The 25,826-nt window shown below is 30.1% G+C and overlaps 3 protein-coding genes across 4 annotated transcripts in view; all 3 read left to right on the top strand.

The window, feature by feature from the left end:
- Positions 1 to 22,656, top strand: part of LOC145318405 (uncharacterized) — a 35,723-nt gene extending 13,067 nt beyond the window's left edge. The window contains exon 2 of the mRNA XM_080159696.1: positions 21,214 to 22,656. Coding sequence (XP_080015822.1) covers positions 21,238 to 22,332 — 1,095 coding nt within the window. The 5' untranslated portion in view covers positions 21,214 to 21,237 and the 3' untranslated portion in view covers positions 22,333 to 22,656. The remainder of the gene's footprint in view (positions 1 to 21,213) is intronic.
- On the top strand, positions 2,678 to 16,879 carry LOC145317929 (uncharacterized). Of its 2 annotated transcripts, XR_013879162.1 has the most exons (5): positions 2,678 to 2,764; positions 3,797 to 3,893; positions 4,260 to 4,356; positions 4,933 to 5,020; positions 6,504 to 6,659. XR_013879162.1 is itself a non-coding variant. In XM_080159216.1 (3 exons), the coding sequence occupies exon 3, from the start codon at positions 16,075 to 16,077 to the stop codon at positions 16,810 to 16,812; it is 738 nt and encodes a 245-aa protein (XP_080015342.1). In that variant the 5' UTR covers positions 2,678 to 2,764; positions 3,797 to 3,893; positions 16,050 to 16,074; the 3' UTR covers positions 16,813 to 16,879. The 2 variants fall into 2 exon arrangements, 1 of the variants encoding a protein (XP_080015342.1); XM_080159216.1 differs by lacking the exons at positions 4,260 to 4,356; positions 4,933 to 5,020; positions 6,504 to 6,659 and adding an exon at positions 16,050 to 16,879.
- A 114-nt stretch (positions 22,657 to 22,770) lies between the features above and the next one.
- LOC145317927 (uncharacterized) lies at positions 22,771 to 25,825 on the top strand. Its single transcript, XM_080159215.1, has 2 exons — positions 22,771 to 22,858; positions 24,423 to 25,825. Exon 2 carries the CDS (start codon positions 24,447 to 24,449, stop codon positions 25,371 to 25,373), a length of 927 nt encoding a protein of 308 aa, XP_080015341.1. The 5' UTR covers positions 22,771 to 22,858; positions 24,423 to 24,446; the 3' UTR covers positions 25,374 to 25,825.
- The last annotated feature ends 1 nt before the right edge of the window (position 25,826 follows it).

Raw genomic sequence — 25,826 nt, 5'->3', positions numbered from 1 at the left:
GAGTAATAAGGTTAGAGTTGCACTCCATCAGTATGCCCATAACATTATTCCAGGAAACTCTACTGATAAGAACAGGAGAAAGGCTAGACAGAAGAAGGTACGAATTGATAAATTGAAGCTCAGGTTTGGTGATAAGTTTGTGGATCCCAGTGTAAGAAGGAGGAGAAGACTACTGAATGAGTTGAAATCACAAGGCACTGAAGAAAGATGGCTTGACAGTAATGATCTCAGATATAAAATTGAGCATTAATCAAGGTAAAATTGACTTTAATGATTGCCTATTGAGGGAAACTTGTTTCCTGGCAATTATATACCTATAGAGCAAAACACAAGTTTAAATTTTAAAGTGGAGTTATATTTATGTTGCCTAATTTAGGAAGACTTGTCTTCTGGCAATCATAATAATCAAAATCTGTAAGAGATAATAATTCTACAAATAAAACTCATAGACTATTTTAAGTGGGCCAGTGTTGCAATACTTGCTAAGTAGACTTTTCCAAGAAAATCTAATACAAAATTATTCGTCTATGATTTTTATGTGAGCTCTATAAATAATTTGTCTATGGTTTAAATGCCGCGTAATGCGCTTTACAGTACAAAAGTACGGCGGGAAATATTATTACAAGTCATTATTCTAGTTTAAAACTTTGAAGTGAACACAACAAATATGTTAACATTTTTTTATTTATAAGTGAATTTGATTTATTTTACTATCGTTTATTTAATTTATTCGTTTATTATTTATTTATATTGCTTTAATCATCATTTATTTAGATACAAGATGCAATATTAAAGCACAATGTTATCATATATTCTATAAACCCTAGTGCTATTCTATTTATTCAATAAATATTCGAAAAGAAGCCTAGCTAGTGATATTTTATTTTCGATACAATCGTCGCTTTAGATTCACAAAAAGTATCCTAAAGAAGTGTTTAAATTTAAAGTACAGTTTAAGTACTTTACATTTATGGTCGGCCCGTCAGTCCGTAAATTGTTCTTTCAATTTCAAACTTGGTATGGTTATTCCTGTAGTAGGTTATCATTGATTTAAAACAATTAAAGTTGCCTAATATTATAAAAAAAAATAATTAAACCGTATTAACCTCTGTTTGTCGGCTTTGCTTTTTATAAATGTTATCAACCTTGTTCAATACTTTCTTTCTACAAATATAAAAATGAAGCATTCTTACATTTGTCTGTACGTCTATAACAGTAGCTCTTATCGTAAATTTATGCATGTCAGAATTGTTCTGATGAATCCTTTAACAATAAGTAAAGAATGTATAAAATTGTTGCAAAAAAAATCGTTTGTTCTTTAAAAATTATTTATTGACAAAAACTCAGATACACCTCTTACAATTTTTCTTGCTTGTTTGGCCGTCTGTTTTTTCTTAATAAAAATAATATTTCAGGAGATTGAGAGAGGGTATACCAGAATGAATGCCTGTGATATTTGTAATAAGAATTTTACTAAGAAATCTAAATTGGTTGTTCATATGAGGGTTCATACAGGTGAGAAGCCATTTTCATGTGATCAATGTAAAAAGACATTTTCTAGTAATAGTAATTTGACCAAACATTCAAGCGTTCATACAGGAGAGAAACCATTCTCATGTGATGAATGTGAAAAGACATTTTCACAAAATAGTGAATTGACTGTCCATAAAAGGATCCATACAGGTGAAAAACCATTCTCATGTAGTCAATGTAAAAAGACATTTACAACTAGTAGTGATTTGACTAAACACAAAAGGATCCATACAGGTGAGAAGCGATATTCTTGTGATCAATGTGGAAAGACATTTTCTGAAACTAGTAATTTGACTCAGCATAAAAGGATTCATACAGGTGAGAAGCCATTCTCATGTGATCAATGTGAAAAGACATTTACAACTAGTGGTCAATTGACTCAGCACAAAAGAATCCATACAGGTGAGAAGCCATACTCATGTAAACTTTGTGACAAACAGTATACCTTTAGTTCCTTGTTATCAAAGCATAAGAAATCCCCTGAACATTTGGAAATGATGAAAAGCTGTAATGATACAGTTCCAACTTCTTCATCTATTAGTTTCATTAAATGTGAAGAAGTTGATGTTAAAGAAGAAATTAAAGAAGAAGAAATATTTGATGAAGATCCTCTCTCTATCCAGATGAGAGCTGACAGTATTGAAGAAAATATTAAACAAGAAATAGAAGATCCTCCTTCTTGTAAACAAAATAAAGAGGAAGATAGAATTGATGATATTGATATTGTTCATCATAAAATAGAAATATAAACATTTAATTGTCATAGGATAAAAATGTTTATTTAGAGAGACAAGAATAATGCCCAATTCAAAGAAAAATCTAAATCTTTTTTTTTCACATTAAAAATCTGCATTTTATCTTTATTTGTTGCAATTTTTAATTCATTTATAAATAGGTAGATATTGTGTTTATTTCAATTAATATGCGAATATAAATTTTTTTATGGTGTTCTAAATATACTTACTTTTCAATTGGTTTTTCCACATTAAATCTAACTCCATTTTATTTCACTTACAAGTTGCTGTTTAAATGATTTTTTTACATGATTGATATTATTGTTTTCTAGTATAAAGAAAATCATGAATTTGTTTATTTATTTTGTAGTGTAAATAAAATAATTGTCTAATGTAAATATATTATTTTCAGATTAATTTATAACAAACAAAAATGCACAGAGTATAGATATCAATAAGAAAGAAGTTTTCTACTAATTTTGTTTACAAGCACACAGGTTATTAACTTTTTTATTACATATGTTTTACCCCGAGAGGAAATAAAGAGGGTCATATAAACAGAAACATATTTATTTGGACATATCACTTACCTAGGTAGAGTGACAACTCTCTTCATGGTGTTATTTTCTTATTTGTGGCCAATGCCAAACTTTCCTGATTATTGGAGCTGTTTCCAAGATCTTTCAGTATATTTATATTTATAAGGAAAGATCTGTAAATATTCGCCAATAATAAAAAGTGATATGCTTGTCAAGGAGCTCCTAGCCTTTTTTATTGAGGGGGGGGGGGGTATTTTATCATTATTTGGTTAAATGACGCATCAAAAAGTTTACCCCTCGGGTAAGCTGTACTTTATTTGTAAAGACCAAGGGCTTTTAACCATAGTAAGAAGTTATTTTTAGGGGTTATAAAGGGTTTAGTTTGGGGAGGGAGGATAAAATCTAATTCCAAATTTTATAGAGTGCTTCTTGCGGTGGGGTGGGCGGAGTTTTACTCCTTAACAAACTTACCTATAATATTCTACATGGGATCCCATGCTCAGGAGGGGGGGGGGGGGGATAAAAAATATGTGGTTGGAGGGGGAAAAATGTAAAAATTACGAAAACTGAAAACATTTTTTCTATTTCCCCCCCTTCTTTGGTGAAAAAAAAACTAGAAAAATGTGTGGTAGGAGGGATAAAATATAGAGTTCTTTAAAAATTTTTCCATTTTCCCCCCTACTTGGTAAGAAAAAACTAGGAGGGGAAAAAAATTTTTGTAGCCGGGGAAAAAAAATATTGTGCAGAATATACACCCTGTTTAAATGACAATTTTTCATGTCATTTTTATTAATCTAAATCTTTTCTTGGACCTATTAACGTTTTTTATTTAACTAAAAAATAATTTTACGCCAAAATTTTTTTAAAATAACTCTACACCCTTTGTGAAAAAAAACATTTGCTTGTCCAGTTTCTGATGGAAAAATGGAGGAGTCCGCGTTGAGCATCTTGATTAAGTAAATGGGCGGAGATTTATTGTTTATGATTTAGGTTTATAATTGAATGAATGTCAGTCAGCAACTAACATTTCCAGAAAACGGAGTAAAATCCACAGAGGAATTTTGATTCTGGAATAAGCTCATGAAAGGTAATTTAATTTCATATCATATTTTATGTGCAAAGCCTTTCTCCAATTTTGACCGTCTGTCCGTATTAAGATCACATTTATTATGTTACAGCCGCTAAATTACATTGATTTTATATGTTGACAATATAACATATTTATATCTAAAAAAATCTATGTCCTCAAAAATGCATTTTGATAATAATTTGCAACTAGAATCTTTGTTTTAAATAAATACATTACAACCTTTTAACAAAACTAATTGCATGTCCAGTTTTAAATAAAAGTAGGAGGAGTCCACCTTAAGCATCATTCATATTTAAGTAAATGGGCGGAGATTTTGTGAGGTTTTATTTATAGAACAAGAGTTAACCATTGTTTATATTTTAGGTTGATAATTGTATCATTGTTAGTAAGTAACTAACATTCACAGTGAATAGAGATAAATCCGCAGAGGAATTTTGATTGTGGAATAAACTCATGAAAGGTACTTTAATTTCTTAGAATTATTAATGTGCGGAGCAAAACTATTATATCATTATAATATTGTGTGTAATCTTGCTGTCGAGGTGGTGTCTAATTCGAGTCAGGACCTCACCGCGTCATAATAGTGGCCTTAAAAATGGTACTTACTGCTGCTATGTCAAGTATGTGTCATCAACGGTAAGAATAAGGTGGAGTGGTGTGGTCTATAAACAGGCTCAACTCATTACCATGGACATTAGGACTTCCAGACAAATGTTGGTTGTCTATATGAAGAATTGAGGCCTTTCACAGCAAGTATGTTTCGAGAGATCATATGCATTTGTTTTGTTTGAGCCTCTACATTATATTTATCTTATATGATGACAAATTTACAACATCATTATATAATGATTGATAAATAATAATGTGCCGCCAGAATCTTTATTTATTTTGAAATAACATTAACAAAAGTATTTACTAATCCCTTTTTTTTTTAAGTGGGAGGATTCATATTTGAGAATCACATTTAAGTAAATGGGCGGAGATTTTGTGCAGTTTTATTTTAATAAAACATGAGTTAACTATTGTTACTTTTTAGGTTGATAATTGTATCATTGTCAGTCACCAACTAACTTTCATTTTAAACAGAGAGAAATCCATTATACAGATCTACTTTATATTATAAGGTATTTATAGTTTTTATGGTTTATTTCTCAAGAAAGAGTTAGGGTTAGGGTAGAAACAGTTTATTTATTCCTTAATAAGTACCTAGCGTACATGTTAATGATAAATCTTGAGACTATACTCATCTCTCTTATGCTATTCAATGCTGATCTGTTTTTGTAAATATTATGCTGGACATTTCCGAATATCACACCTACTCTATATATCACTTGATGTGTTGGTATATCTGTAGACTGTACTGCTCTGTTTCAAATTTTTATAAGACATATGCCTTTCCTCAGCTTTTATCAAAGATAGGTTGCAGATTTTTCTTAGAGGTCCCCAAAGTTTTACAAAAACGTTTTCTTATTTGTTTGCTTAACAACTTTGGGGACACTAGGGAATTTTGATTGGTTGATTCATTAAGTTTTGTGTTCAATTGTTTCAACAACTAATTTTAATCTATAGAAGGGGTAATTATGTGCATCATTATATGTAATGCACAGCAATTTATTGGCCAATGTCTTATCCCTTTAGATGCCAATTTTTTTGCTAGTCAGGCTTATAAAAGCTTGGCTTTTGTAGATGTTGTGATCAATGTTTTTCTTGTATAAAAATTATTTTCAGTTCTATGTATTTATTTATATTTACCGGACTAACTCATATACGTCCTGGGATTGGGATAAAGGGGTGCTTACCCCAAACTTTAAAATCCCTCATTTTACTCGTATCTGGCACTTAAATCCAAAAACTAAAAGTGCCCAGAGCAAATAAAAGGTGAACTTGATTAGAAAGTAATTGGTTTGTCTTCAAATAATTTAAATTTGTGTAATTTAGCAAGAAAAAAACAAAACAATTGGCGGGATTTACAGATTTTGGCGGCAGCGGCGGCTTTACTGCTGTTTTATATTGTACCATATTAGAGCAACTGTAATGCAAAATATTACAGTTCTACTACTGTTTAAAAGTCTTAAAACACAAAACTTTACAAAAAATACGCGAAAAAAAATGATCCCCTTTGTCCTGTTTATTAACAAATTGATATTTATACATTATGAAAATTTTATTACCATTACCTCGTAAGGGCAGGACTCTCATTTGATTGAAGTGATCATCTAGAGAATCCAGAGCATCATCCACGTGTAATGGGATGCGATACACACCCAAGGATATTAGGTTAAGTAACATCCATCAGACAATCAATCCTTTGATTGTACGACCTTTGTCTGAGAAGTCCTAACTGTGCATGGTAGTGAGTTGCGCCTGTTTATGAGCCAAGACATTTCCCCTACTCTTACTATTTATTTATTGTAAACAATAATTTGCAGCCAGAATCTTTATTCATTATAAAATAACATTACAACCTTTAAACAAATACAATTGCTTTTCCAAGTTCTGATTAAAAGTGGGAGGAGTCCGCCCTGAGTATCATATTTAAGTAAATGGGCGGAGATTTTGTGCAGTTTTATTTTAATAAAACAAGAGTTAACTATTGTTAAGATTTAGGTTGATATTCTAATCAAACTCAGTCACCAACTAACTTTCATAGTGAACAGAGAGAAATCCATTATACAGATCTACTTCATATTATAAGGTATTTTTATATTATTTTTCTGTACTCCCGAAATAGTTAGGGTTATATCTGTTATCTGATCTTTAATTGTAGATAAATATTGATGTATAATGTTTATCCAAATAATTAATTTTTTTAGTATCCCAAGCTAATTACTCATTAATTTAATTTTCAACGTCTTTTTGTCAATCTATCTGTTAGAAAAAAATGGAGTGGGGGAAATTATGAATTTCTCAGATGCTATTTCAATGAGCATCAAATATTTAATTTTCATCATCAGTTGGTCTATCGGTAATGCTCTGAGATTTATTAAATTTCTAGAAGAAAAATTTATTGCAAATTTTTTTGTATCTATCTAAAACTCACTTTCTTATACTATTCAATTCTTTTCTATAATTAGGGTCGGTCCGTCCGGAACTGTACGGTTTGCTCTTTTCATTAATTTTGTCATGTTATAATTTTTTTTTTGATTTCAAACTTTTCTTAGTGATACCTTAATAGTTAGGTACAATTTAAAAAGTGTATCAACTCTATGATCGTTACCAGAATGACCATACATCCATTTCAAACATGTTAAAACCTTTTTGACAACAAATTTTTATGTGATATGATTATACTGTCCATCTGATTTTTTTAATACTCATTCCTATTACAATGTTATAAGGAAGAATTTCTATAATCAACTTCTAAAAATGTGTATCCTGTAATAAAGCAGTTTTACAACAAATTTACTTACACTAGGGTTCTTCTGTGTTAATGTTCGTTTGTTCTACTGTTTCAGAGCTTCACTTTTATGGATGTTGTCATATTTGTTTTGTTGTTAGCCTGTCTGTCTTTATATGAAACATGCCTTTCCTCGTCTTTTATTAGAGATAGATTGCAGATTTTTTTCTAGGAGGTCCCCAAGGTTTTATAATAACGTTTTCGTATTTGTTTGCTTTGGTGACACTAGTGAATTTTGATTGAGAGATTCATTAAGTTGATTGTTCAATCATTTAAAAACAAATTTTTATCTACAGAAGGAAATTATGTGCATCATCATATGGAATGTACATCAATTTATTGACCATTGTCTTATCCCTTTAGAAACCTGGATTTTTCTGCTAGTTGTATGGTTTATTTGAGCTTGGCTTTTATAGATATTGTCATCAATGTTTTTCTTCTATAATAAAATTTTTTTTCCAGTTTCATGTATTATTTATATTCACCGCCCTAACTCATATGCGTCCTGGGATGGGGGTAAAGGGGTGCTTACCCGAAACTTTGAAATCCCTTATTTTACTCCCCTGTCTCAAATACTATTATTTCTCCGCCCATTCATCATTAATTTAGAACAATTAAAGTAGGAGGAGTTGTTGAATATTTTTAAAAATAATTGTAAAAACTAAAACTGGGGAGAGGGGGGGTGGAGACGGTTGGGTTATATAACCCAGAGATTGGGGGGGGGGGGTACACAGTGCGATCTTTTGAAAAAAATCGGGACATCCAAAAAATTTAAAATCGACTTTTATCTATCCTAGGACCTAATAATGGCTGTAAGTAGACAGCTTGAAAAGAAATTTTTGAAAAAATATTAATTTTTGGCGGATTTATGCCATTTTTAAAAAGGGTAGTGAAAAATTTCTTTTCAGTTTTGATGATTTTCCAGATTTTTTTACACAATTTTTTCAAAGCAACAAGAAATACATTTATGTTCATCTTATGAAAATATTTTTTGATTGAGGTACTTTTCAGATACCTGTACCAATGTCTAATTAAAGAAAAATTTTAAAAAAATATTTTTTGGTGGTGTAAATTGACATTTTATGAGAAAATTTCACCAAAAATATTAAGATTTTTAACCCCAAAAAATCAGTTTTCTCCATTTTACCCAAAAACGGCCAGGAGGCCCCGGGTTTTGCAATAATAATATTAATATGCAACATGTATTGTGTATAAAACAGTTTTCACAACCTGGGGCCTCCCGGGCGTTTTTGAGTAATTGAGCATTTTACATTGCATGGTTTGAACAATTTCGTTCTTGTTAATTTCAAATTCTCCTTCATTAGAGGGGGAAGGAGTCATTTTTGACTTATGCATCATTTGCCTCTGGCGAACCGTTTCGCCGTTATTTGCCGCCGTTGGCGTGATTTTTAACGATTTTTGCCGTTCTCGCGATTTTAATGGACATTTAAGGGATGGAAGGAGTTGTTAAATAAAGATGACTTATAAATACTTTTATTTTAGCAATTGAATTTGCTAAATTTCATGTTTTCTAAAAAAACTATAATTCTAACTGATTTTGGTCCAGCAGAAATTCAAATTTGGGGATTTTTATAATATTTGCTAAAACCTTATAATATATGCGTGTGAGAGAGAGAGAGAGAGCAATTTGCGTGTGAGAATAATATTATATAGTAATTATGTTTATATTTTTATACAAACTTTAAATGAATATAACTACACCTAGAATAAAGGTATTAGCACAAAATCAAAAGTGTTTTGAAAATTGTGTTATTGTTGTTTATATCTGTAAAAAAAATATTTGAAAACATGCCTTATAAGTGTCCTATTTTACTTATACTGGACCTACTTAAAAATGCCGGGACTCGAACTGGGTGCACCTGACGCTATATTCTTGTTCACAAACATTGTTTGCATTGAAGAAATATTTACATAGACGTTGATTTTGTTAAAATATTCCTATCCTAACTAAAGTTATGAAGTTTTATAGATTTTTTAACCAAATGCACATTAGAAGTTAACAGAGGCAAAATTTAAGTTATTTCCGAGTTAAAGCAAAAGAAATTACATCATTTCTTCAAATACAAGCTTATTTATTGAAGTTTACTTTTGTCTACTCTAAATGTCCCGTTTTTTGGCAAAAGATCGCACTGTGGGGTAATAAAAAGTATCAACAGCTTTGCTTTTTATAATCATCCTTGTTATTAATTTCTTTCTACAATTTTTAATAGCGAAGCTTCTTACATTTGTATTATTTAGCTTTATTGACAATAACTTGGATATGACTTTTACAATCTGTATTGCTCGTCTGACCGCCTGTTTTTTCTTGCTTTGCTTCTATGGAAGTTGTTATCCTTGTTCAGTTTTAACCTGAATGTTGTGTTTATTTGAAAATATTGACAAAACAAAAATTTGTGTTTTAGGAGATTGAGAGAGGATATTCCACCATGAATACCTGTGATATTTGTAACAAGAATTTTACACAGAAATCTTCTTTGCTGGTTCATAGGAGAGTTCATACGGGTGAGAAACCATATTCATGTGATCAATGTGAAAAGACTTTTACAACTAGTAGTCACTTAACTAGACATAAAAGAATTCATACTAGTGAGAAGCCATACTCATGTGATCAATGTGAAAAGTCATTTACACTTAGTAGTTTATTGACTAGCCACAAAAGGATACATACTGGTGTAAAACCATTCTCATGTGATCAATGTGGAAAGTCTTTCTCTGATAATAGTAATTTGACTAAACACAAAAGAATCCATACTGGCGAGACACCATACTCATGTGAACAATGTGGAAAGACATTTTCTCAAATTAGTAATTTGACTGTCCACAAAAGGGTCCATACAGACGAGAAACCATACTCATGTGATCAATGTAAAAAGACATTTAAATCTGGTTGGGAATTGACAGTCCATGAAAGGGTTCATACAGGTGAGAAGCCATACTCATGTAAACTTTGTGATAAATTTTTTATCTCAAGTTCAAATTTAAAAAAACACAATGCAACCACAAACCATTTAGAGATGATGAAAAGCTGTAATGATACAGTTCCATCTTCTGTAACTATCAGTTTAATTAAATGTGAAGAAGTTTATATCAAGGAAGAAATTAAAGAAGAAGAAATATTTGAAGAGGATCCTCTCTATGAGAGCTGACAATATTGATCCTCTCTCTATTGAAATGTAAATGAATGAGAGTGTTGCAAATAATTTCATCAGAGAATTATAAATATTATTTTACTTTCTGATATAAGAATCCAAACATACAATATAATTTATCATTCAATTAAAAAAATATCCGTAACATCTCTAATTCATCATATTACTAAATACATAGTCAGTTTAATACCAAACTTCCTAAATTAGTGAACTGTTTATCCAACCGTTTATGAGATAGAATTGACCATGTATACATAAAGACATCCTATTAGTTAGTGTATATAATATAAAATTTGTAATTCGAATGATAATTATTTTGTTTATAATTTGACAACATGTTTCCATAATGAAGAATAAATAATGTAAAAATAACTGAACACTATTTTTATTGTTTTTTAGTATAAGGACAAATCATTAATTTGTTTATTTATCTTGTAGTGTAATTAAAATAATTGTCTAATGTAAATATATTATTTTCAGATTAATTTATAACAAATTAAATTGCACAGAGTATAGATATCAATAAGAAAGAAGTTTTCTACTAATTTTGTTTACAAACACACAGGTTATTCATTTTTTTTATTACTAAAGAGTAACAACTTCCTTCACCTTCGTAAGAGCTTAAAAGCGATATTTTTTTCTTATTTTTGGTTAATGCTAAACTTCCCCAATTATCTTTGTCTATATTAATATTTAGCCAAGTAAGGGGCTGTAAATCCTTGCAGATTTAAATGCTTGTCAAGGACGTCCAAGCTTTTTTAAGAGGGGGTAATTTAAAATTGGTTGGGGTAAATGGCACATAAAAAAAGTTATATAACTAGGGTAAACTGGAGGGGGGGGGGGGGATTATCTTCTAATTTTTGTGACGGGTTTTAAAAGGTATATTGTACCTACTTATTTGCTAAAGCCAAGGGCTTCTTACCAAGGTGAGAAGTGCCAGCAAATGTTTTTAAGGGATTTCAAAGGGGGGGGGGGGTATAATTTAATATAATTCCAAACATTATATAGTGCTTCACTCCTTCACAAACTTACCTATAATATCCATTCAATTTAGATGACTTTTTCGTGTCACTTTTATTAATCCAAATCTTTTCTTGAACCTATTCAAGTTTCTCATTTATCTAAACAATAATTTGCTGCCAGAATTTTCTTTAAGATAACTCCACACCATTTATAAAAAAAAACATTTGCTTGTCCATTTCTGATTGAAAAAGGGAGGAGTCCATATTGAGCAACTTGATTAAGTAAATGGGCGGAGATGAAGTAAATGATTTTGTGAGGTTTTAATATTAAACAAGAGTTAACTATTGTTTTTATTTTAGGTTGATAATAGAATCAATGTCAGTAAGTAACTAACATTTCCAGAAAACATAGAGAAATCCACAGCGGAATTTGGATTGTGAATGTAATAAAAGGTAATTTAATTTCTTATCATATTTTATGTGCAAAGCCTTTCTTCACTTTTGACCATCTGTCCGTATTAAGTTTACATTTATTCTGTTTGAGCCACTAAATTACATTGATATTATATGTTGACAAAATACTATATGTACAGTACAATGTATATTTTTAAAACCTTATCCCTCTAATAATTGATTGTCCAGTTTCTGATTAAATGGGCGGAGATTTAGTTTAGCTTTTCTTGATAAACAAGACTTAACCATTGTTTATGATTTAGGTTGACAAAAGTATCATTGTCAGTCAGCAAGTAACAATCAAAGTGAACAGAGAGAAATCCATTATACAGATCTACTTTATATTATAGGTATTTATAGTTTTTTTTTGTACCTTACATCATTACTTCAAAGGTTGTTAGTTAACCCTTGCCCCCTTTATTCTATTACTATTTTATACGAAAATCTGCATTAGTTAAACTATTATCAAAAATTGTAAAAATACATCCCGTTTTAACAATTTATGCCTTATTTGATTTTTAGTATACCAAGCTAATTACACATTTTAATTTTCAACGTCTTTTCGTCCATCTATCTCTAAGAAATTGAGTGGGGGGAAATGTGAATTTCCAGATGCTATTCAAGTTAGACTGTTGATTTTTTGTTCGTAAAAGTTCCCTATTTCAATGAGCATCAAATATTTAATTTACATGGCACTTTAGTTTGTCGGTAATGCTCTGGGGTATTTTAAATTTCTAGAAGATAAATTAATTGCGGATTTTTTTTTGTGGCGATTGAGAATCTATCTCAAACCCAATCTCTTATACTATTCAATGCTAATTTTTAAAAGCGAAGCTTTTCTATAATTAGGGTAGGTCCGTCCGTCCATTTCATTAATTTAGTCATGTTAGAATTGTCCGATTGATTTCAAACTTGCCATGGTTATTCCTAAGTGGTTGGGTACAATTTAGAAAGAGTAGCATTCTATATTATGTCATTTTTAACCATTGAATTTTTAACCTGCTGATTTTTAACCTTTCAGACATAAAAAATTTTCATGTGTTATAATTATCCTATTCATCTGATTTTTGGAATACTGATTCCTATTAAAACAAAGTACAATGCTATAAGGAAGCATATATATAATCAAGTTCTAAAACGTAGGCATGTCCTGAAAAAGTACCCTGTAATTATGCAGTCTTTCAACAAATTTACTAACAATTTTGTTTAGACTTATATAGTTATGACACTCGTGTTAATGTTTGTTTGTCCTACCATTTCAGAGTTATGCCGTTATGGATTTTGTCATTATTGTTTTGTAAATAATTCGGACCTACCCTATATATCACATGATTTTGTGTTTTTATCAGTAAAAATATTATTTTAGGAGATTGAGAGAGGATATACCAGCATGAATACCTGTGATATTTGTAATAAGAATTTTACACAGAAATCTAACTTGGTGGTTCATATGAGAGTTCATACGGGTAAGAAACCATACTCATGTGATCAATGTGAAAAGACCTTTACAACTAATGGTAACTTGTCTGTCCATAAAAGAGTTCATACTGGAGAAAAGCCATACTCATGTGATCAGTGTAAGAAGACCTTTGCAAGTAGTGGTCAATTGACTCAGCACAAAATAATTCATACTGCTGAGAAACCATTCTCATGTGAACAAATTAAAAAGACCTTTAACAGAAGTTGTCATTTCACTGCCCATAAAAGAGTTAATACTAGAGAGAAGCCATACTCATGTGATCAATGTACAAAGACATTTTCTCACAATGAAAGTTTGACTTACCACAGAAGAGTTCATACAGGAGAGAAGCCATACTCATGTAAACTTTGTGACAAACATTATACCTTTAGTTCCTTGTTATCAACCCATAATAAAATCTCTAAACATTTAGAAATGATGAAAAGCTGTAATAATACAGTTCCACCATCTGCTTCTATTAATTTAATTAAATGTGAAGAAGTTTATATTAAGGAAGAAATTAAAGAAGAAGAAATATTTGATGAAGATCCTCTCTCTATCCAGATGAGAGCTGATAATATTGAAGAAAATATTAAACAAGAAATAGAAGATCCTCTTTCTTGTCAACAGAATTATGATGAAGATAGAATTTATAATATTGATATTGTTCATCATAAAATAGAAATATAAGCATTTAATTGTCATAGGATACAAATGTTTATTTAGAGAGACAGGATTAATGGTAATTGCTCAGTTCAAAAAAAAATTATTTTCATTTTAACTATTAAAATGTTGTTTAATCCTATCTTTATTTTGCTTACAACTTACTTTTTAATAATGATTCATTTTACTTTAATTTTCTGTGAATAATTTGATGTTTTTAAGCATAATGACAATCATTAATTTATTGGTTTCTGTGTGAATAGAATATTTATCAAATATAAATATATTATTTTCAGATAAATATTTATATTATATAAAAATGCACCAAGTATAGATAGCAATGTTATAAAGAAAACAAGTTTCCTATTAATATTGTTTCTAAATGCACAGGTTATTAATTATTCATACTGAAGGCTCCACCTTATAGGATTTAAATGGCTGGTTCTAGTAATATGATAAATGGATATTAGTATCCATGGTATCCATGTACATAATGTGACAATCTTTTATAATATTCTTTTTATTGTAAATATCGTATAACAGGGCTGAACACATCCATAAAACAAAGTTCTAAAATCAGATAAATGGACAAATGAACATAACTCTTGTTAGAACTTAATAAGCAGAATATTAGTAGTATAAGTGTAAATAAAATTGTATATGTTGCAAAGTTGCTAAAATGTGGTGTGGCTACAAAAGACCTAAAGACAACATCTATATATCGGGGGACCTAACCCTGTGGGGCTACTTAACATTACCTAACCTAATTTAAGTAAGTTGGGTTAGTGCTTAAGAGCACGAGTTGAGTATCTTGATTAAGTAAATGAGCGGAGATTTATTGTTTATGATTAGGTTTATAATTGAATGAATGTAAGTCAGCAACTAACATTTCCAGAAAACAGAGTGAAATCCACAGAGGAATTTTGATTCTGGGAATAAGCTCATGAAAGGTACTTTAATTCCCCCCCCCCTTCTTTAATAAAAGGGGGGGGGGAGTTATGACACTTTCACTTACTCCGTCATTATTAGAGTTGATATTAATGTTAGACTATAGGTTATTTGGGATAAAACTTTACTTTTTGGTTATATTGTCAAACATTAATACCAAACCTAATAATCACGGAGAAAGTGAAAGTGGTATAAACCCTTACTATATATATTATGTTTCTACTTTTGAGGTTATTTAAGATTATTTGGTTTGAATATTTTTTCTATGCAAATTAAAATTATTTTTGGAACTTTGGATTTTTTTCAGATAACGGATAACAATGAAATAAAAGTATAATTCTTGCAGCCCTCATTTGAATAAATAGCTAAGATAAATTTTAAATTTTCCCCTTACAACTAACCCCAGCGAGGCAAGCTAAATCTTAATTTTATTAGTGAGCTACTCACTTCATTTTAAGATATTTGAACAAAATATTTCTTTTTGCTTACTCAGTTTTTCTCTTTTTTGCAGTGCAACTATCTTTATAAGCTACAGCGTCTGTCTCACAGTTGCCAAAGAGTTCCAACAGGATTTAGTTACAAGGAGAAAAATTATTAAGAAAAAATCAAATTTTCAAATCATTAAAAATTCTTTAGTTATATTAACAAGAAATGATGAGAAAGAAATTGCACGATGTTTGTGTGAAAGATTCTTATTACAAAGTTAAATACTTACTCAACAAATTTTTTAATCTTGAAATAAAATGTCAACATCCTCTGGTTTCTACTCTAACCAACTAAAATTACCAAAGCCATAACGTCCATTCTTATCTCAAATACTTAATGAATTGTTACTTTATGAGAATAGGTACTTAATCTTTTTTTTCACAATATATTGAGCAAAGCCAAACCAATTTAAAAATATTTTATTTTTATTTTTCAAATCAAAACTTGTTTTTTTGTTACATTGCAATGTACATATATATATATATTTTTTTATGAAATTTATGCACCTACTATTTTTTTTGTAAAATTGAATAGTTTAAGTTGAAGTTGAAATTGATGAAAAAACTTTATGAATCCATTCCACTCATAAATTGTGACAAATAATTTTTATTTTAGGTGCGAGTACAATAAACAATCCATCATGTTGCCGTGTGATATTTGCCACAAGGAATTCTCCTTCCAATGGGAATTAACAAGACATATGAGAATCCATTCAGGAGATAGCCTATTCAGATGTGATTCATGTGAAAAAGCTTTCTCACAACAAGGTGCTTTAACTATGCATAGTAGGATCCATTCAGGAGAGAAGCAATACTCTTGTGATACATGTGAGAAAAAATTCCGTACAAATGGTGAGTTAAATTTCCATAAGAGGATACATACAAGAGAGAAACCATACTCTTGTGATACATGTGAAAAAGCTTTCAGACAACAAAGTGAATTAACTGTCCATAATAGGATTCATACAGGAGAGAAGCCATACTCTTGTGATACGTGTGATAAGACTTTCTCACGACAATACAATTTAACTGTGCATAAGATGACCCACACTGGTGAGAAGCTATTCTCATGTGAATTATGTCAGAAATATTTTTCGAATAGAACAAATCTGAAAATACATTATAAATCAACTAAACATCTGAAAAAGTTAGAATCTACTAAGAACACAGTTCCACCTTCTGCTTCTACCAGTTTTGTTGATTGTGGTGAAGCTAATATTAAATTAGAGATAAAAGAAGAAGAAACTCTTGATGAGGATCCTCTCTCTATCACCATGGAGGCTGAGAATGATGAAGAAACTATTAAACAGGAAATGGAAGAAAAAGAAATTGAGGATAAAGATTGTATTGATATCGTAGAACATAAAATTGAAATATGATGAACAGTTGGCTTTCTTATATAAAATACCAAATTTTGTAAATATTGTATTATTTTTAATGTAAATATTAAAGGGATGGTGGGTTGGGGGTTTGCCTTTTTCGCCTACTCCTTCATTATTAGACTTGATATTAGATAAATAACAATATTTTAGGTTATTTTGGATAAAACTTTTCTTTTTGGTTATATTGTCAAATATAATTACATAGCCTGATAATCACGGAGTAAGTTGAAGTGGCAACCCCCCCCCCCCCCTCCCAACACTCACTTTATCTTTATAAAATCTGAATATATTATTTATCTTATATTGCTGGTTATTGAGGATTATTTGGTTTAAAATATTTTTTTCTTTTTCAAAAATCAAAACTTATCATTTTTTGTACCTTTTGATTTATTTTCAGATAACGGATCACAATGAAATGAAATTAGAATTCTTCCAGCCTTCATTTGTATAAATAGCTAAGATAAATTAGGTAAATGTGATTAATTTTATTAACCCTTAACAGTTGGGTACCTTGCCGCACCTTTATCGGTCGGGGGAGGGGGGAGGCGCCCCTATTATCTCAGCTCCTATTAGAGCTAGAGGGCTAAAAATTGTTTTGCATGTCCCCTGTTTGATGAATTTCCGACAATAAGTGAGTCAAAGTCAATTTCACTTCCTTCGCCCTTTTATTTAGCAACATTTGTTTTAGGTCCTTTTGTACTTTTGCAAGAAAATAAAAAAAACTATTATGGTCAGATCAATCTTTCTCTTTCTAGAATATAAATCTTTGTCATTATATGACTATATATTATATACCTACTAGCGGCTACTACCCTAGAGGCCTCTAGGGACACGTAAAATTGTTAGTTATGTTTTTAGCTAATTATCATAAATATTTGCAAGACGGCGTTTTTATTTTATTTTTGGCAATTTCTCTGGGGAGGGTGGTTGTACCCTCCTTTAAATTAACTATTAACCCTCCCAGGACCTATGAGAAGCTACCCTTTACAGGAGAATCACATCGGTTCAGCGGTTAGCGAGATCCTTTGGAACAGACAGACATTCTGTTACTTTATTATAAGGATGTAAGGGTATAATGTTTTAATTCATATCATATTTTATATGAAAAGCAAATCTACAATATTGTTGTCAATCAGTTCATACACATTATATAACCTTTGAATTATGTTCTTTTCAAATCAGACTATTTCATATAAATAAAGAATATTTTCCCTATTTTAAAGTTAGGTTAGTATGTTTTTCTTCCTAATTTGCCGCAGGGATATAAAGGATAAGACTATGGGCGATATTTTGTTATACATCCCGAACGTTAATAAACAAAATTATTCCTTTTGTAGGCATAAATCTTTGGTTAAAACGTTTGGACACTCATCTTAATATACCTACCAATCGGAATGCATTTATAGTCCCCAATTTTGTTGGTCAAACAAATAAGAAAACGTGATAAAAGAACCTTGGGGACTAGTGTAATAATTAGCTCAATGTCTCCTCCCTCCCTGAATTTCCTGCCATTATCTTTATTTAAAACAACAGCATATCATATTTGCTTGTTCAGTTTCTGATTAAAAGTTGGAGGAGTCCGCGCATTGAGCATCATATTTAAGTAAATGGGCGCAGATTTAGTTTTTGTAGATATAACTATTGTTTATGATTAAGGTTGATAATAGAATCAACGTCAGTCAGCAAGTAACATTCAAAGTAAACAGAGAGAAATCCATTATACATATCTACTTTATATTATAAGGTATTTATAGTTTTTCGGGCTTTACGTCATTTATTCAGAGATTGTTGGGTTAGATCTGTTCTCTGATCTATAAATGTATAAGTAAAGATGTATAACCCAGACAACTTCCTTGTTTCAGTGGTGGGGACCTTTCTATTCTGCTGGCAAATTACTTTATCCTTTATAGCAACTTACTTATTTTTAATATGTCAAGCTAATAATTCTGTTTGAAAGAAATGTAGTGGAGAAAAAATGAATTCTCGGCTACCATTCGATACTAGACACACCCCACCCGAAGGCGTGTTAGGTTAGAAAAAACCCCCCGTGGAAACGGTTTACACAGGATGTACCAGGACCTTATGGTGGTTTCAGAACATGCTTTCCCTAAATTGAATTAGTAGCTTCCCATAGTAGAAAATTTTAAAATTACTTTTGGTGATCAAATTTTACTTTTATTTTTAGAGTACCTTCACCTAACCTCCTTTATTGTCTTATTTTGTCTTCCATGTTCATCATGTAAATTCCTTCACATTACGGTTGAATTGACAGATATTGGAGCTTTCTAAAAAGGTCTCTAACAATTTTCTAGCTCTAATACTTTTTGAGATACCTTATTTCAAAGTTTTGCTGTAAAATCATCTTTTACACAACAAATAGGTGAAACGTAGAATTAGATATTTTAGAGAAAATTACAATTATCTTCATATAAATCTCTCTAGTATTGCTCCAAATTGACCAAATAGGACAGTTAAGGTACCTAAAACTATCTACATTCAATGGACAATCCAAATTCATACTTACAAAGACTATATAAGCCAATAGGAGTAAGCTGAAGTGATTTTTAAAAATACTAAAGAATAAAAAAATCCTGTTTTTTTTAAATAAATTGATATTTAATAGACTCTAGCAAGGATTTGAAGGTAAGTTATAGTGTATAAAGTTGTCACTTTGTAATTAGAAAGCCAATAAAACACAATCATCTGATATTTTGAACAAATAGAAACATATCTTTTAAAAAATAGACATAATCATTGTAAATAAACCAAAAATTGCTTAGAATTGTAAGCATTTCCAACAGTTTACAAATGTAATTTACTAATTCTAGTAATTTTTATCTAAGAATAGTTGATTGGCCTTTTTAATTCTTTACAACCTCATGAAACAAAATTAGTTTTTGCCACCTTAACTAAGTAAACATAGTAATTAAAAGACTTTCATGGATGATCTCACATATAATAAAAGAAACAATTTATTCTTAGGCAACAAATTTTTTGTTAATATACACCATTAGTTACTCTAAACTAGTACTGAGATGTTTAAAAATATTAAATCATTATTAGATATGAGTTTCTTGTTCCTTAAAACACCTTTTACATTAAAAAATGTCTTACAAGTGATTTTTAATTAAAGTTAAATTACATTTGTTTCTTTGATATTACATTTTAGCATCCTCCTGTCAACTTATAAAGTCTTAAAAAGTATGTATTTGGATTGTCCATTGAATGTAGATAGTTTTAGGCACCTTAACTTTCCAATTTGGTCAATTTGAAGCAATGTTAGAGAGATTTATATGGAGATACTTCTAATTTTCTCTAAAGTATCTCATTTTATTTTTCACCTTTTTGTTGTGTAAAAGATTATTTTACAGCAATACTTTGAAATAAGATATCTCAAAAAGTATTAGAGCTAGAAAATTGTTAGAGACCTTTTTAGAAAGCTCCAATATCTGTCAATTCAACCGTAATGTGAAGGAATTTACATGATGAACATGAAAGACAAAATAAGACAATAAAGGAGGTTAGGTGAAGGTACTCTAAAAATAAAAGTAAAATTTGATCACCAAAAGTAATTTTAAAATTTTCTACTATGGGAAGCTACTAATTCAATTTAGGGAAAGCATGTTCTGAAACCACCATAAGGTCCTGGTACATCCTGTGTAAACCGTTTCCACGGGGGGTTTTTTCTAACCTAACACGCTTTCGGGTGGGGTGTGTCCATTTTACCCAAGAACGGCCAGGAGGCCTCGGGTTTTGCAATAATAATATCAATATGCAACATGTATTGTGTATTCACAAACTGGGGCCTCCCGGCCGTTTTTGAGTAATTGAGCATTTTACATTGCATGGTTTGAACAATTTCATTCTTGTTAATTTCAAATTTTCCTTTGTTAGAGGGGGAAGGAGTCATTTTAGAGCCCAAAGTCATCTCTGCAATATTTTCAAACTTTTTAAGGCGGATCTTTCTTGACTTATGCATCATTTGCCTCCGGCCAACCATTTTTAACGATTTTTGCCGTTCTCGCGGTTTTAATGGACATTTAAGGGTTAAAGGAGTCGTTAAATGAAGATGACTTATAAATACTTTTATTTTAGCAATTAAATTTGCTAAATTTCATGTTTGCTAAAAAAAATTGTATTTAAAAAGGTTGTTTGTTCTTTTTAAATTATTTAGCTTTATTGACAACAACTTGGATATGACTTTTACAATTCGTATTGCTTGTCTGACCGTCTGTTTTTTCTTGCATTGCTTCTATGGAAGTTGTCATTCTTGTTTTATTTTGTATTTATTTCTTGTTTATATGGAATTTGTTATCCTAGTTTCAGTTTTTACCTGTTTAATTGAAAATATTGGAAAAACTAAATTTTTTGTTTTTATTAATAAAAATATTATTTCAGGAGATTGAGAGAGGATATACCATCATGAATACCTGTGATATTTGTAAAAAAAATTTTACACGGAAATCTAACTTGGTTGTTCATATGAGGGTTCATACAGGAGAGAAACCATACTCTTGTGATCAATGTGAAAAGACATTTTCTAGTAATAGTGATTTGACTAAACATAAAAGAGTCCATACAGGTGAAAAGCCTTTCTCATGTGATCAATGTGAAAAGACATTTACAACTAGTAGTAGTTTGACTATGCACAAAAGAATCCATTCAGGAGAGAAACCATACAAATGTGATCAATGTGAAAAATATTTTTCTCAGAAAACTTCTTTGATCTATCACAAGAGAATTCATACTGGTGAGAAGCCATACTCATGTGATCAATGTGGGAAGTCTTTCTCTGAAAATAGTGTTTTGATTAAACACAAACGTACCCATACAGGTGAGAGGCCATTTTCATGTGATCAATGTGAAAAAACATTTTCTCAAATTAGTGGTTTGACTAATCACAGAAGAATCCATACAGGAGAGAAACCATTCTCTTGCGATCAATGTGAAAAATCATTTGCACAGAAAGATAAATTGGCTCTTCATGAAAGGATTCATACTGGTGAGAAACCATACTCATGTGATCAATGTGAAAAGACCTTTGCAACTAGTTGTAACTTAACTGTCCATAAAAGGATTCATACAGGTGAGAAGCCATACTCATGTGATCAATGTGAAAAATCATTTTCTCAAAATAGTGATTTGACTAGACATAAAAGAATTCATACTGGTGAGAAGCAATTCTCATGTGATCAATGTGAAAAGACATTAAACAGAAGCAGTCATTTGACTAGACACAAAAGCAGTCATTCTGGTGAGAAACTATTTTCATGTAAACTTTGTGACAAACATTATGTCTCTAGTTCAGATTTATTAAGACATAAAAAATCACCTGAACATTTAGAAATGATGAAAACTTGTAATAATACAGTTCCAACCTTTGTATCTATTAGTTTAATTAAATGTGAAGAAGTTGATGTTAAAGAAGAAATTAAAAAAGAAGAAATATTTGAAGAGGATCCTCTCTCTATCCAGATGAGAGCTGACAATATTGATCCTCTCTCTATTGAAATGTAAATAAATGAGAGTGTTGTAAATAATTTTATCGAAGAATTATAAATATCATTTTACTTCCTGATATAACTAAATGCATCGCACCTTGCCTATAAGGATTTTTAAAAATTTTCTTATTAGTTTAATACAAAACTTACTGAATTAGTGAACTGTTTATCCAGCTGTTTATGAGATAGTATTGAACAAAATACAAAAAAATAGGAAAAACTTTTAGTTTATAATATAAGATTTGTATTTAAGCTAAGAATTTTATTTATTGACAATGACAAATATTTTGTTTTTATTTTGCCATCATGTTTCCATAATGTAGAATAAATAATGTAATATTAAATTAACAATATTTATTTTGTTTTTCAGTAGGTATAAAGACACATCATTAATTTGTTTATTTATAGTAGTAGTACAAATAAAATATTTGTCTAATGTAAATATATTATTTTCAGAATAATTAATAACAAATAAAAATGCACAGAGTATAGATATTAAGAAGAAAGAAGTTTTCTACTATTTTGTTTACAAACACACACAGGTTATTCACTTTTTTATTACAAAAGGATTATTAGGGTTGGTCAGTCTGTACCTCTGTCCGTCCGTTCGTATTTATGTCGGTAATGGTAAACTCTTTAATTTAGACATGTTAGAATTGTCCTTTTTAACTTTGCATGATGATTCCTATACCAATTAGGCAAGATTTAGGAAGCATAGTAACTATATAATCGTTATTGTAGCAATTACATTATTGTAAGCTAGGCGTCTTTTTTTTAATCCAAACAATTAAATATGTCCTATACTGTATCCTGTATTTAAGCAATATTGAAACTAATTTATGTTAAATTTTATTTATACTTACATATTTATGTTCTGACACTCAGCAAGAGTTATTACTTGTTTGTCCTATCTTTTGAGTTTAGAGCTTTGCTTTTCTGGATGTTATCATCCTTATTTTATTTCTCTTAGGTAGATTAACAACTTCCTTCACCTTCCTAAAAGCTTAAAAGCGATATTTTCCTTATTTTTGGCCAACTTTCCTGATTATTGTAGCTGTTTACGAGATCTTTGTCATTTATATTTAGACAATTAAGTGGCTGTAAATCCTTGAAGATTTAATTTTTATAATATTTTGATTATTTAAATATAATTTGGCCCATTGATTTAGAACAATTAAAGTAGGAGGAGTTGATAAATATTTTTTGATTATAAACAATAAATAAGGGAGAGGAGTATATAAAAGCATATTAGCCTCTATGCAATTACTCTATTTTTGTCAATGTAAGGTTATCAGTCTGATTTGTCAAGATTTGCTTTTATAATTACCCCCTTATCCTCTAGAAGAAAGATGACGAAATATATTTTTTTTTAAACGTCAATAAGTTATGTTGTGGAAATAATGCAATTCTAAGAAAATCCAGCCTACTATCTTAAAAAGAATAAAGCAAAGATTTACCATTTTAGGGTTTACAGTAAACACTACCCCCCCCCCCCCCCCTCTTTTTTACGCCCGTCTGTCTTTCTGTCATGTTGTTTTTTTATTTGAACACTGTTAAAATTATTTTTCCTGCATATTAATTGTACAGCTTTCTTTTCTGCTTTCTAATGTGTTGATGATCTATACTTATGTTTCATTTCATCCCAATTTTTATTATCACACCAAAAATTATTGAAATTTAACCCCGCCTGTATCATCCTCATTGTAAGTTTGTTCGTTTGATTTGTTAAGCTTCGCTTTTATAAATGTTGTCTTCCTTGTTTATAACTTTCATCCTACAATTTCCGTCAGAACTTAGGTAAAGGATAGCTCTTATTGTTAATTTAGGCATGTCAGGATTATTTTAATGATTTTGATGATTCCTTCAACAGTTAGATATAAATGAGAAAGCATCGGATCTATATGATTATTACTAGGAAACCGTTTGTCCCTTTTAAACATGATGATTATTTAGCTTAAGCTTGACTTTTTAAACATTTTGAATAAACAGTTGAATAATAAAATCTTTATGTATTGTATGTTGTCATCCTTGTTTTAGTTGCTTACCTAATAATATCTGAATAGAAATATATCTTGTTCTTATTCTAAGTCACATAAATAATTTCAGGAGATTGAGGGAGGATATACCATCATGAATACCTGTGATATTTGTAACAAGTATTTTACACAGAAATCTCACTTGGTTGTTCATAGGAGGGTACATACTGGCGAGAAACCATATTCCTGTGATCAATGTGAAAAGACCTTTGCAACTAGTGGTAGCTTGAATGTTCATAAAATTTTTCATACTGATGAGAAGCCATTCTCATGTGATCAATGTGAAAAGACTTTCTCTAATCATAGTAATTTGAATAAACACAAAAGAATTCATACAGGAGAAAAGCCATACTCATGTGATGAATGTGAAAAGACATTTACAACTAGTAGTAATTTGACTAACCACAAAAGAATTCATACCGGCGAGAAGCCATATTCTTGTGATCAATGTGAAAAGACATTTACATCTAGTAGTAATTTGACTCGACACAAAAGATTCCATACAGGAGAGAAACCATACTCATGTGATCAATGTGAAAAAACTTTCTCTGATAAAAGTACTTTGGTTCAACACAAAAGGATCCATACTGGTGAGAAGCCATACTCATGTGATCAATGTGAAAAAACTTTCTCTGATAAAAGTACTTTGGTTCAACACAAAAGGATCCATACTGGTGAGAAGCCATACTCATGTGATCAATGTAAAAAGACATTTTCTCACAATGGTGATTTGACTAAACACAAACGGATCCATACTGATAAGAAACCATTCTCATGTAAACTTTGTGACAAACATTACAACTTTAATTCCTTGTTATCAACCCATAAAAAATCCCCTGGACATTTGAAAATGATAAAAAGCTGTAGTAATACAGTTCCACATTCTGTAACTATTAGTTTGATTAAATGTGAAGAAGTTTTTATCAAGGAAGAAATTAAAGAAGAAGAAATATTTGAAGAAAATCCTCTCTCTATCCAGATGAGAGCTGACAATATTGATCCCCTCTCTATTCAAATGTAAATGAATGAGAGTGTTGTAAATAATTTCATCAGAGAATTATAAATATTATTTTACTTTCTGATATAAAAATCTAAACATACAACATAATTTACTAGCCAATTCAAAAAAATATTCGTAAAATCTCTACTTTATCATATTACTAAAAGCATCGCCCCTTGCTTATAAGGAATTTTTTTCTCAGTTTAATACCATCCTTCTAAATTAGTAAAAAGTTTGTCCAGCTGTATAAGAGAAGTAATGACCATGCATACATACGTATAGCAAGACATCTTATTAGTTTATAAATAAGTTTGTATTTAAGCTTAGAATTTAATATATTGATAATGATAAATATTTTGTTTTTTATTTTGACAACATATTTTCATATTAACGTAGAATAAATATTGTAATATAACTAAACAGTAGTTTTATGTTTTTTAGTATAAAGATAATTGTCTAATGTAAATATTTATT

This window comes from Acartia tonsa, chromosome 4 (assembly GCF_053477335.1).
Source record: "Acartia tonsa isolate MP-2025a chromosome 4, ASM5347733v1, whole genome shotgun sequence".
Classification (NCBI taxonomy): Eukaryota; Metazoa; Arthropoda; class Copepoda; order Calanoida; family Acartiidae; genus Acartia; species Acartia tonsa.
Note: the sequence above shows the minus strand (reverse complement) of the source record. Positions and strands in the feature narration are given on the sequence as shown.